This window comes from Cebidichthys violaceus, unplaced genomic scaffold, assembly GCF_023349555.1.
Source record: "Cebidichthys violaceus isolate CVI_PGR_0920_01 unplaced genomic scaffold, fCebVio1.0.p SCAF_16, whole genome shotgun sequence".
NCBI classification, from domain to species: domain Eukaryota; kingdom Metazoa; phylum Chordata; class Actinopteri; order Perciformes; family Stichaeidae; genus Cebidichthys; species Cebidichthys violaceus.
In genome coordinates, this window is record NW_027176329.1 from 13,676,169 (window position 1) to 13,688,498 (window position 12,330).

General features: G+C 40.8%; 2 protein-coding genes across 2 annotated transcripts; one reads left to right on the forward strand and one right to left on the reverse strand.

Moving 5' to 3' along the window:
* Window positions 1-854: 854 nt before the first annotated feature.
* LOC137872900 (uncharacterized) lies at window positions 855-5,581 on the reverse strand. The gene is made up of 4 exons (XM_068711406.1): window positions 5,543-5,581; window positions 4,618-4,716; window positions 4,089-4,155; window positions 855-3,826 (listed from the first exon to the last, which is right to left on the reverse strand). The coding sequence occupies exons 3-4, from the start codon at window positions 4,147-4,149 to the stop codon at window positions 1,251-1,253; spliced, it is 2,637 nt and encodes an 878-aa protein (XP_068567507.1). The 5' UTR covers window positions 4,150-4,155; window positions 4,618-4,716; window positions 5,543-5,581; the 3' UTR covers window positions 855-1,250.
* A 129-nt stretch (window positions 5,582-5,710) lies between these two features.
* fbxl6 (F-box and leucine-rich repeat protein 6) lies at window positions 5,711-12,231 on the forward strand. The gene is made up of 10 exons (XM_068711407.1): window positions 5,711-5,764; window positions 6,546-7,162; window positions 8,068-8,226; window positions 8,323-8,386; window positions 8,926-9,057; window positions 9,749-9,856; window positions 9,979-10,092; window positions 10,605-10,836; window positions 11,189-11,432; window positions 11,624-12,231. The coding sequence occupies exons 2-10, from the start codon at window positions 6,618-6,620 to the stop codon at window positions 11,751-11,753; spliced, it is 1,728 nt and encodes a 575-aa protein (XP_068567508.1). The 5' UTR covers window positions 5,711-5,764; window positions 6,546-6,617; the 3' UTR covers window positions 11,754-12,231.
* Window positions 12,232-12,330: the final 99 nt, after the last annotated feature.

Here is a 12,330-nt window from a genome sequence, read left to right on the forward strand (position 1 = left end):
CTTCGCTTACTGGTCAATTCATACAGACATACATTGTGCGCCAATTGAGTGAGAAACTAGTGCTGTTGCATTATATTCTCGTCTTTAATTCAAACATTTGCCTCTTACTTGCCCGTCCATCGATCACCCATATTTGTGTAATGATTGAAAAAAAAATCAGTCCCTAAACTTAACTGACTGGTCTATTTGTGACTAACTCTATCACGCTCGGTTTATTATTTCATCAGTTTTCCGAGGAATGTGAAGGCACCACAGTTACAGACACCCCTCATGAGCTGTGACAACAGATGTGGGCGGGGTCTCCGAGACAACTCATTAAAAAGCATTTTCTTTCCCCTAAAAAGGTTACACGTGCGACTTCTATTTGATAGTTCGTTGCTGGATATGATTCATGCACCGAGTAGCTGTAAATATGTTCATATTCACATATGTGACTATGTGACAAAGCTGTCTTTTGCTTAAAAACAAGTGCATAATATTAAATCAAATGGCTGTTCATTTAAGAGTCATAGTGGGCTTGGTTTCTTTAATGAATACACTAATCAAGGCCGTAACATTTGGCACAGTGTCAATAAGGCCCTCTTTCTTTAGTGCCTCCCTATTTCCTTGAGTTCCTCAGTGTCCCCTCTTCTATGAACTCATTGACAGCTGACGCATGTGATCCCACCACAAATAATACCCTTTGAATCTGAGGAACACAAGAGTTATTATGTGACTTACATCAATCAAAACCCTGACGGATGCTGGAAAATTAACTTGAACTAGAGCCGAGTTGATTTTGAAAGACTGAAGTCTTGTCTCAATAACTAGACATTAGCTCATCACACAGGTTGACAGAGTAAACATCAACAAAATATGGACAAAGATGTTTATTCTGTCAGTGGTTCATACATATTTTAAGTCAGCAGTGATTATTGACTGACCTTGAATAAAAATATAAGTCTGCAAAAAAGTTTAACTAAAAAGCCGTGTTACAATACAGCACCATGCAAATTATACAGCAATATCAAAAGTAGAAGAGCCACAAAATCAGACCTCATAATTTAAACTATTGGCATTGACAATACAGTATGTCACACACATGACAGCTGAATCTGGTATCTAGAGAATAATACATATTTGTGTGAAAAGATTGAGGTCATTGTGTGTATTTTGATTACTTTGCAACTGTAAAAATCATATGAGGAAATCAGGCAATAATTCCCTTCCCTCAATATCACACTTTCTTTTTTTAGATGCAATGAAAGCTCTCATGTGCCGCTGTTTTCACTCAAACCAGCTGCAGCATCGGTCGCATTTTGGAGCCCAGGCTTTATTTTCGTCTTTCTAGGCGCCCAAACGAGAGAGTACCCAGGTTTGACTCGGGGAAGTGAGAGCTTCAGCTTCAACACCATTTGTGTGGTGTTGTTGAAGACGCAGTACAAGTTCCGGTCTGTGTTGTTCAGAACTATCTTCTGGTACAAGATCTCACAACGGACTGCTTCCCGCTTTTCAGCTCGGGGTTTCCCGTCAAAGCGCAGCATCATTTTGTCCACATCTGGCTGTGACTTGCACGGCCCCCCGTTTCTGCTCACCGTGGCTATTATGTAGTCCCTATCCATGTTCTCCTCACGCTCTTCGGGTACCTTTGGTGCCTTTTCTTTTTTAACACTTGGACCTTTCTTCATCTGCGGACTGAGAGCGTCCTTCTGGACAATTTCGGTATTCTTTTTCTTCCACCGACCGGAAGATTCATCGGAGCTGCAGTCAGATGAACCAGATTGGCCCTGAGAACTCCCTCCCTGAGAACTTTCCAAGCTCTTGCACCAGGAGCGCTTGGGGCACTTGGGGGCGCTTGGTTTTTTCTTCTTCTTGCAAGGGTACGTCTGGTTGGAGGGATACTCCGCCATCAAGACGGAGAACGTGCAACTCACCAGTTGTAAACTCAGATCTGGTGATGGGACCTTAGAAAATGTTCCTCCTGGCAGGAAATCCTTAAGGTGTCCCTCAGTGACGGCAGCAATCACCTTTACCAACCTCTTCAAGCAAGATCGGATTAAGTCCCTGTTCGTGTGCCACTGACCACAGAAATTAAAAACTCCATCAAAGGTTTTCTCCTGCAACGGGAACTGCAGAAAAACATTTGTGGTCCCTTCAGGTTCCAGCAGTGTTGAAGGATCTTTGGACCAATCGAGGAACTTTTGGTAGAGACAGAGCATGTACTGGCTGTAGAGAGAGTACTCGCCTCTGCTTTTCAGGAGCTGCCAGTAAGGGCCGAGGATTTTGCAGTAAACGATGGCCAGAACACACACAAGGCTTTGTATCATAGAGTCGTTGGCATCAGCAGCAACACACTCCAAAATAATGTCCGGGCACTCGTCGTTGTTCATCGACAGCAAATCGGAGAAGAAGAGAGCCATCTCTTTGTGATGGTGGATGAGACCCGCCGCCGCTTGGAAGTAGTTGGTGAATCGGTTTGACTGATTTACTGCAAGTCTGGAGGGGTTTTTCTTTTCCTCGCAGAAGGCTACCCAGTGTTTCCTGTAGTTCTGCATGCCGGGGATGCTGGTGCTCAAGACATCACAAGCCATGTGGATGTAGCGCGAAGTGGCACTTTCGGACAAATTCACAAAGTTCTTGAATTTCGGAAGCTTGTCGCGGCCGAGTTTCTCTCCCGTCGACAGAATGATCTCTTTTTCAAAGCTCATGATCTGCTCCTCCACGGCGTCGTGCATTTCAACGAGGAAACTGGCGTTGTAGTTTAAAAACACCACAGGGTAAACGAGTGACATCTCCCCACAGAGCGCGTCCAGTTTTTTCTCAAACTCGGCCATGGCCGGATGCTCCTTGCATGTCAGAGCATACTGATTTTTGAGGAGATCCAAGCAAACTTGCTTGCACGCTTCGTTCTTCCCACCGTACATACTTGACAGCTTTTGGACAGACACCATGGCAATGTCGAGCAGGTTCAGCGACTCTTGTTTTTCATCCGAGGTGTCTTCTCCACTGCTGGATTCATCAAAGTCGTCGCCGCTTTCATCGTGCGCAGAGACATCATCTTGCAGTATCATTTTCCTCACACCTTCTCTGTTCATCTCAGGCTCTTTGTCTTCCATGCTTTCATAACTCTCGTATTCCTCTTTGATTGTAACCTTTTCATATTGTACGGTCTCCTCTCTTTTCATGCGTTTCTTCACTATAAATCGTGGCGTCCTTTTCCGCACAAGTTCAAATGGGCTCTGAAGCAGATTCTCCATCGCCGCATTCCTCCTGTGACTCCTTGTCTCATAATTGCGGTAATGCAGTTTTAACTTTTTTATTTTGGCCCGTAGGACTTTATATGCCTTTTGAATATTCCCATTCTTACAGAACTCAGAGTTGAAGTTTCTAAGCCAAGTGACTAAAACAACTGGTGCAATTTTCTCCCTGGTAACAAAGTTGCTCAACTCGAGAATCAATCCATTTGTGACTTCGATTGACTGCGCTCGCTCTGAAAAATCCCTCATTTCCAAAAGATGTTGCCGTTCAACTCCTATGCTGTCACATATCGGGCCGACAAAGTTAAAGTTGGCGTCTGATTCCAGGAAGGTCAGCCTTGCATCACTTCCCAGACTCAGCGTCGTTGCGATGCCTCTTTCAATCAAACGACGAAAGTCAGCCGACTGATGACTGGGGAAAGTTTTCGTGAGCCAATGTTCAATGGCCATCCACGGAAAATTATTGTCCTCTCTCATAAGTCCTACTTGAATCAAAAGTCTGTTCTTGCATGGTGCCTTTTCCAGCTCGAGTCCTTCTCCCGATTGAGGACCAATGAAGTCTGCAACAAGCTTCCAATAGTACTCGTCTCCTGAAAAACGGAAAATTGGAATGTGAGCAGATAAAGTCGTGGATGGAGACAGTTGCTAAAACATTGTGTGATTGTACTGATTAAATGTATTTATTTATGCTTTCAGAAAAACGACAATGTAACCACTCAAGATGCAAAGTTTTCTGTTAGTATTGGGGTTGTGCTATAAAATACAATAATGCTAAAAAAAGTTAAGTATTACATGTGTTATATAGAGAATTAGGTCATAATAGCATCGTTACTACATGGCCATTTTACTTACTCAGATTAGCTTCAGTTACAGCCGCTTTACCACAAAGAGAGAAATCTTGTCTCTCCTCCATTGTGTGCTATTTTAAAAGAGAGACACAAAGACAATCATTGCAATCATCAGCATCTAGAAGTAGAACAATTTAAAGAAGAAAGGGGGTGTGTACAGAAAGACAATTGTCCTCTATGTGTAATCTAAAGGCTGATTGAAACTTACGTGTGTGAAGTAGAATAGTTCAATTGAGATGTGTGTTTTTGATATCCACCATCCCTTTCCATGTATTACAGTTAAAGACAGCTAGTCTTTCAGTAAGTTTGTCATAGCTATAGGTTCATTCACTCCCATTAAATCTCGAAAAGCAGAGAAAACGAACAAATCTGGAAACCAATACCAACACAGATGTAAGACAATAATGCAGATAAGCACAACTGCGTCCCGGCACTAGCGACAAGTAACGATTACTTATGTTTTTCAGTCAGTGTTTCGTATAGTGCGTGTGCGCCTGAATGGGCAAAGAGGTGAACAGGATCAAGAGTCATACTTTCAGTGTTGTCCTGGTGATGAAACCCTTCAGAATGAATGCCTCCCCTCGGCATTAGTGTGCACAACGACACCACAGTGAAGTAACTATTCTCCTTCCCTGAAAAAGAAAATAAGTTGTAAACGTGTTTCATCATTTAGCTGGTCGTTCCAGTTAACATCAATGTTGCTAAATTGTACTTAAAGATTGTAATGGTTGAGGTGGTGCTGTTGAATGGTATTGTGTTGTAGTGGGAGGTATAAATTAAATTTAAATTGAGTCTACCCTCATTGATATACAGAGGAGGGTCAAAGTACTAACAAACGCCTCTCATCGTAACACACCACCGTTCAACAGCACCGCGGACCACAGCTTCCAAAACAGTTTCAACATAACTCCTATAAGCACTAGAACTGTCATGAGGGTTTACTGCAGGGCCGGTGTATTAGACTGCATTATTTTATGAAAGGTATACACTGGAAATTAGAGTACATCTGAGTTATTCTGCGTACATCTGGGTTATTTTGTGCCCCCCCCCCCCCCCCCCCCCCCCACAACCCCTGGATATTCTTTATTAGCTGTACTCATGCGGGAATAATACTTTTTATTTCTTTCCCATAAAAGACAGATACAAACAACAGCCCAATACAATCGATGTGGTTTACTGGCGCAAACAATATTCAGAACGTTACAGAATGCAAGCATTGAGACTACATCTGCAGATGAGTGCTAATGTTGCACTTCCTCTGCATGCTAATGTTAGCCTTTTTTGTAAGCAACTTGCTAGTGTTAGTACCAAATTTGCCTGCATGATATACAGCATACTAAACTACAATACTCCGTTAAAAACACCAGAGCAGAAGCACAGTGTTGCATGCTTTATCATTTACAAATAAATTAAAATGTACGAGCAGTAAAAGTGGCATTTAAAAGCGTAAGTTCTTACCCAGAGACTACACCGCCGTGAACCTTATTTTCCTTCCTGATCTACTCAACACAGCGTGGTGAAGTCAAAACAGAACAGTGGGCCGGTCAGTGATTGGATAGTTTTATAGAAGGCGGGCTGTTGTCGAGATTTCCACCAATCACAGAGGGGATGTGAAATGCATTGTGGGTCTACTACTGAGACTGAGACTGGAGCTGGAGGATGCGAGCCGCCTAGCAGCAGGTAATGCAAAAATAACAACATAATACTATTTTTTATTTCAGAAAATATAACTTTTAATTGTAGTTGTTGTTAGCGTGGCAACAGCTGCTATGCCATTGTTGCGCTACGTTTCGTTAAGCTGCATGGCGACTCGTTAACTAGCCAGCGGTAATTGTACCAGTAACGTTAGCTTAGTTGACATTAACAGCCTTATTGATTCCTTTAGCTAACTGCTAGTTAACACATTGGTGCTATGTAGTGTATATGTTTAGTTTGTATTCAAAGCCTCAGAAAACGTTGTAATATAATGTGTTATTAACTAAATCTTGAATGTATGTGACTGTTTGGTCTTCCGTTTACAAACAATCGAGGATGCGCACGCAGGTTCGAAACAGAAAACGATGAAGTCAGTGTGTAGAAGACGTAAACCGTCTTCGTCTTCCATTATCAAAAATATGTTTAATACGCTGAACGTTGGTAGACAACCAGAACATTAACCATGGATCCCTTCCGTATCCTAGATTACAAATGGTCAGCACAGAGTTACACACCATACACACTGGTAGATTGATTATCACTCCCCACTGTGTATCATTGTATTTTCACTTTTATAGTTTCACTAGCGCAGAGTAATGCAATAAAATAAGATCAGAACCATGAAATTACATTAAACGTAAAAAAAAATATTTAAGTAAATCTATCTCAAAAAAGTAAACCGGAAATTCCTTTTTTTGCCTGCAAAATATGGAAATATGCTAGATAACATTCTTAGAGACACAGACTGATCTCATTCTATTTTCAGATGCTGATATGTCACTTCTCCGCCAATGTCTTTAAATGAAGCTCGGGATAAAGACTTAATTAGCAGCACAGGATGGACTCCCCAGAAGCAGAGGCTTCAACCCACAGTGAGAGAAGAGAAGACACCGCGCCGAGCACATCAAATACATCAGGTCAAGGACAAGATGGACCAACAAAGCCGAAGAACGCTTCGTTGAAGAGGACCAATGGTAAGCCTACAAATGCAAAAGCCAAGAAGCATAAACACGCCAGAGTCTCCCGGCCTGCCCAGCTTGACTACACTGTCCATCAAGGGGAAGACATGCTTCTCGTCATATCGAGTTCTACTTCTCAGTACAATGGTTCAGCCTGGACCCCTGCAAAGAACGGAAGCAAAAAGAAGAAGCTAACTAAAGGAAAAGTTAAAGCTAAACAGATTAAGAAGAAGAAGAAGAAGACAGTCCGTGCTATGCCTAAACTGACAAATAAGTCAGTTCCCATTGAAAAGGAGGAGAGTAACTTGTTTGTGCCACAGAAAGCAAAAGACCACAGATGGGGTCAAAGTCTTCCTGAGGAGGTGCTCATCAGTATTTTTCAGATGGTGGTCGTCCAAGATGGTGCTGTACCATTTCTCTGCAGGTAATAAACACGTATTTGATTTTTATTTGACTTACAACTACAAGATTTAGATCATGACCTGATTTAAGATACAGGGCATAAGAATGGTAGATCCTTCTTTTTAATGATATCGTCTGTCGACTTTCAGTGGAAACTTGTTTTGAGGATATGATCAGAGCTTGTTATGTAGCTTTACAAAACTATGTCCAAATGAATGATTCCAAGATGGTATTTAAACTATAGCCAAGACAAATTGGGAAGAGTTTTGTCTGTGTTAATGATTAACACATTACATTGTATTGAACATCCATTTCATGTATGATTCTGTGTACATAAACAAGATCATGATTAGGACTGCAGAACATTATTATTGTCCCAGTTGTTTAAAGTGCTGGTTGTTTTATTCATTAATCATTTGGTCCATAAAATGTCAGAACATAGTTAAAAACACACTTTCACTGTGAAATTGTCTAACCATCAGTCCAACACCCAAATGTGTTCAGTTTAATAAAATAGACGACCAGGAAAACCAGCAAACATTCAGATTTCATTATAGTTATTAATGTTATTTCATAACATTCATTATGTAGTTTTCAACAATATCTTCCAGCTGCAGAATATCACTTGTCATGGCAGAGCCATTATGTTTTTGGGTTGTTCGCCCCCAAACTTCCTTAAGTCTGTACGTCCGTCCGTTTGTCTCAGGAACGCCTGGAGGGAATTTCCTTCAAATTTGGCACAAATGTCCACCTGAACTCAAGGACGTTTTTGGCCATAATTCATATGCTAATAATGACAATTTCACACAAATAGGATTAAGTGATGACAATTTGAACACTCGTGGATGTAACCTGCATCTTGACTGGTTGGCAGAGGCATACAACAGCGAGGTGGTAGTTGTGGTTTCCTCTGTGTTTCTGGTGTAGGGCGGGGAGAGTTTGCCGTCTGTGGAACGCTGCTGCCTCCAGCCCGGTCCTGTGGCGTAAAGTGACTGTAGGTCACTGCTGGATTGCTCCAGGGAAATCTCAGCTACCTAAAACTGAGAAGAAGATTAAGGACACTTTTAACTGGCTGGCACAGAACAGGTCTGTATTGTTAGTTTGATGTGAGTGCTGGTCTACCTATCTTATATTTTTAATATCTTGAAAAAGAAAGTATAAACTGCACTTCTTGTTCTCTAGATTCTCTCAGCTACGAGACTTCTCTCTCTGTCACTGGTCAAAGAATGTTACCTATGCAGTAGAGGTAAGTCGTCAAGACTAGATCTTTGTCCTTTTCTGTTAGTTTTTATCCAAAAATATTTGTTGGTTCCAGTTTCTCAAATTTGAGAATTTGAATTTGTTCTTTGTCATACAAGACAATAAAGCTAAAGAACATTTTTTTTGTTTGACAATTTGAATACAACACCTTGGGCTCAGGGAAATTATAGTCTGACATTTTATATACAAGACGATGAATCAAGAAAATAATAATAATATATAATCTGTTGATTAATCAATCATGAAAGTGTTTGTTAATTGAGTCCTATTAGGATTGATTTAATGAATTCTAAATAAGAGATTCTACATTAGATAAGAAATGGGTCAATGTTGAAGTTAAGAGGCTAAAGGTTTATGTGTGTGTGTGTGTGTGTGTGTGTGTATGTATGTATGTATGTATGTATATATATATATATGTATATATATATATATATATATACATGAAATATTGTCTGATAAATTATGTGTTGCAGTTTTTAAACACATTTTTGTATTTTTTTCTGGTTACGTTGTGATCAATTTCAGGTTGTGGCGCAGTTCTGCCCTCACCTTTGCTCCCTCAAGCTCTCCTACTGTACCGGCCTGACAGCAGCAGCCTTCCACACACTGGCTCTACACAGCCGGTTTCTGCAAAGCATGAACCTCCAATATTCAGAGGTACATCAAGAACCAGCTCAGTAGTTGTTTTAGTTTCAAGGTAGAAAAGACAAAGTTTTTTTCTTAAAGTTTTTAATAATGATGTTACTGAGATAGCAGATTGTACCTGACTAACGAGAGAGATTCTGTGCTGTCGGCCAGGCGAACTGTTCACTGCGATTATTCTGAGCATCACGCACGGATTGAATGAATTACACTATATTAATCGTCTTATTATTAGTTGTTCCAAATCCTTTAAAGTTGTTCCTCCCATGGCCTTTATTTTGGACTGGCAGTTGTTTGCAGCTGTATGTCTACGTAACTAATGCTCAAGGACTTCCCCACTGACGACGTGCGTGTGTTTGTGCCTGTGCTGCTGTGTGCCAACGTAAAACTATCCAGCGGCGGCGGCACGCATGTGTAAATACTGAAATGTAATTGTGAACGGTAAAAAAACACTGTCAATTTTGGACCGGCTGCTGATCGTCTAGTCCACGTCTCTGAGGCAGGTCCAATGAGAGCAGTTCATCCTCTTTTGTATGGGTGCAATAAATGATCCAACAGTTACAGTACAAGAATGGTTATGAATGGAATAGTTATTGTCTAATTTGATACACCAGTCACAGCCAGCAATTCCCAGCAGGTGTTCGTTCACCACCTGTTTGGGTGCATATTGAATTGATAATTTGTAGAAAATTTGTTTTTGTTGTAGTTTCAGGTTGAGGGACTCCTGGAGTACCTCGAAAATCATGGGAGCCAGATCAAGCAAATGTTGTTCACTCATGGAGTAAAGAACGGCAGACTTTTACCAGCGATCACCGTAAGCCCCCCACATCCTTTTTCTCTCCTAACTGTATGCTTATTAATGTATGTATCACACAGCCCGAGCTACGGGGGACAAATACACATTGTACACTCATTATGTGGTATTTGTCTTTTCAGAGGGGGAACTGTCCTGATTTGGAGTTGCTGGAGGTCACCACTAAGCTTGACAGTAAAGATTGTGAACTTACTGTTTGCATCCAGGCACTACAGATGGCCTGCCCTAAACTCAAGGTAAACAGATAATCTCATTTTTCAGGTTCCTACGCCAATGTGATCAATATGATCATTGTGACTATACTTAAATGGGACTGAATTGCGATGGTAATTGTGTGATAATCTTTTATGTAACTGTGTTTTATTTTCTTTGGAGGTGGATCACTGCTAAATGAAGAAAGTGACCATTATAAATAGTACATTTTGCAGTTCTTGTGTACATATGAAGTAAAATGCTTTTATAGCTGAAACAATTAATCGCATAGTCGCTCAATGGAAAATGAATCGGCAGTTATTTTGATATCTGATTAATCGTTTGTAAAGTAAAAATCAAAACCTGCGCTGATTCCAGGTTTTCAATACCGGCAGATACATTGATAAGAATAATCGTTAGTTGCAGCTTTAATTTCTATCCAGTGATACATTTAACACTTTCCATTTCACATGTCAGTGTGTAATGAATCAGTTTACTGTTTGTGTGCACCATGTTTACCTGTGAAACTTGTTCATCTATTCTAACTTCCCATCAGACCTTCCGGATGCTGAATGTCAGACCTCTGCATAAGACGATGCGTAATGGCGCAGACTCATCATTAGGCTTCCCGTTGCTGGAGGAGCTGTGTATCGCAACCACCTCTTTTTCCTACATGACAGACAAAGACTTGCTGGACATCCTCTTTGGCTCCACCAGGCTGCGGGTGTTGGACCTGCGAGGCTGTTCTCGAATCACAGCCTCCGGTCTCACAACACTACCCTGTCTTGGTAGGCCTAACTCGTGCAATCTATACTCTCACTTTTGTCAATTTGGAGATGTTAAGTTACTTAAGTATGATTTATAATGGGACCTAATTTTGGGCTCATTCTGAAAAACTTAGTGTGGTCTTTTCATATTTTATCCACAATGACTTGAACCTTTATTGGGGGTATAGAAATACGTACTTTTACTCTGCCCTTCTTTATACTTGATACATTTCAGGTCTTGTTAAAAAAACAAAACAAGATTTTTGAATTTACTAATATAATACCCAGCTATGTTCATATTAGTGATCTGAAGTTGTATCAAAAACCCCTTTATGAATCAATACTACCTTCTTTTTTTGTTGTTGTTTGGCAGAGCTCGAGTGTCTGTTCTGGGGACAGTATTTCAACAGCAATGTTGGGTTGCCATCACCTAAGACGGGGCTTCACATGGTGACCCAGAAATGGAGTCGAACACTGCAACAGCTTGACATCGCAAACCAGCTCTTCTCCGGGGAGGACATGGAGATGGCGATGAGTCACCTTGCCCACGCCACAGAGGCAGATACCCTGCGCTCACTAAACCTGACTGGAACCAGGATCACACCACCTGCCCTCAGGTACTCCAAGTATAGTTTCCCCTCTTAACTCTCCCAGTCCAAATACACTTTTTAAGAGACAATATGCAGTATGAGTAGGAATCGCGCGTTCACGTTTGTAAATCCTGAGAACTGAAGGTTTAGCATTGTCATTATCTTTGTGAAGGATTTCACAAGGGAAAAATAACGGTCTCTGTTCTTTATTTTTTCAGGCCAGTCATCGGCCAAATGAGTGCTCTTAGCTACCTCAACCTTTCATCCTGCCGTTATCTTCCAAGAGGACTGAAGAGAATTTACCGTGGCCAAGAGGACATTCGCCAGCTGCTGGACAAATTGGAGTAGTTGTCATATTCATTTAGTTCCAGAAATGGTTCCAGGCTTAGGTGAATGCCTTAAAACACACCTCTTTGTGGATTATGTGGTTCAAGTAATGATGGATGGTTGTAAAATATTTTACACACGGGTGTTTTTGTAAATGTTGTTTTATATGTATACCGTAGTAATAAAACAGTTCATGCAAAAGCCCTTCTTACTGTTCTAGAAAGCAAGGGTGTGGAATCCACTGCTGTATTACTCTCAGATAATATGAGGTTAGAATACTGTCGATTTAAGGGGTGACATTGACATGTTAAATTTGAATACATTCATATGAATCACTCTAACTGTTAAACTACAGGGACATTCAGTTGTTTATACCTAGGATTCCTAGATTTTTTTACTCTTCTTTATTTTTATTATCATTTTTTACACCAAGTTACAATATTACCAGACAAAAGTTTGTCAAGAAATATTTGACATTAAAAATGAGTGTTCAACATGTCATTATGAAGTTTGTTGTATACTGTCTTTCCAATAGAGAGTGCTGTACACTCAAGGTAAATGTGCAGATTGACAGAGTGGGGTCATTCTTGCTGCATTC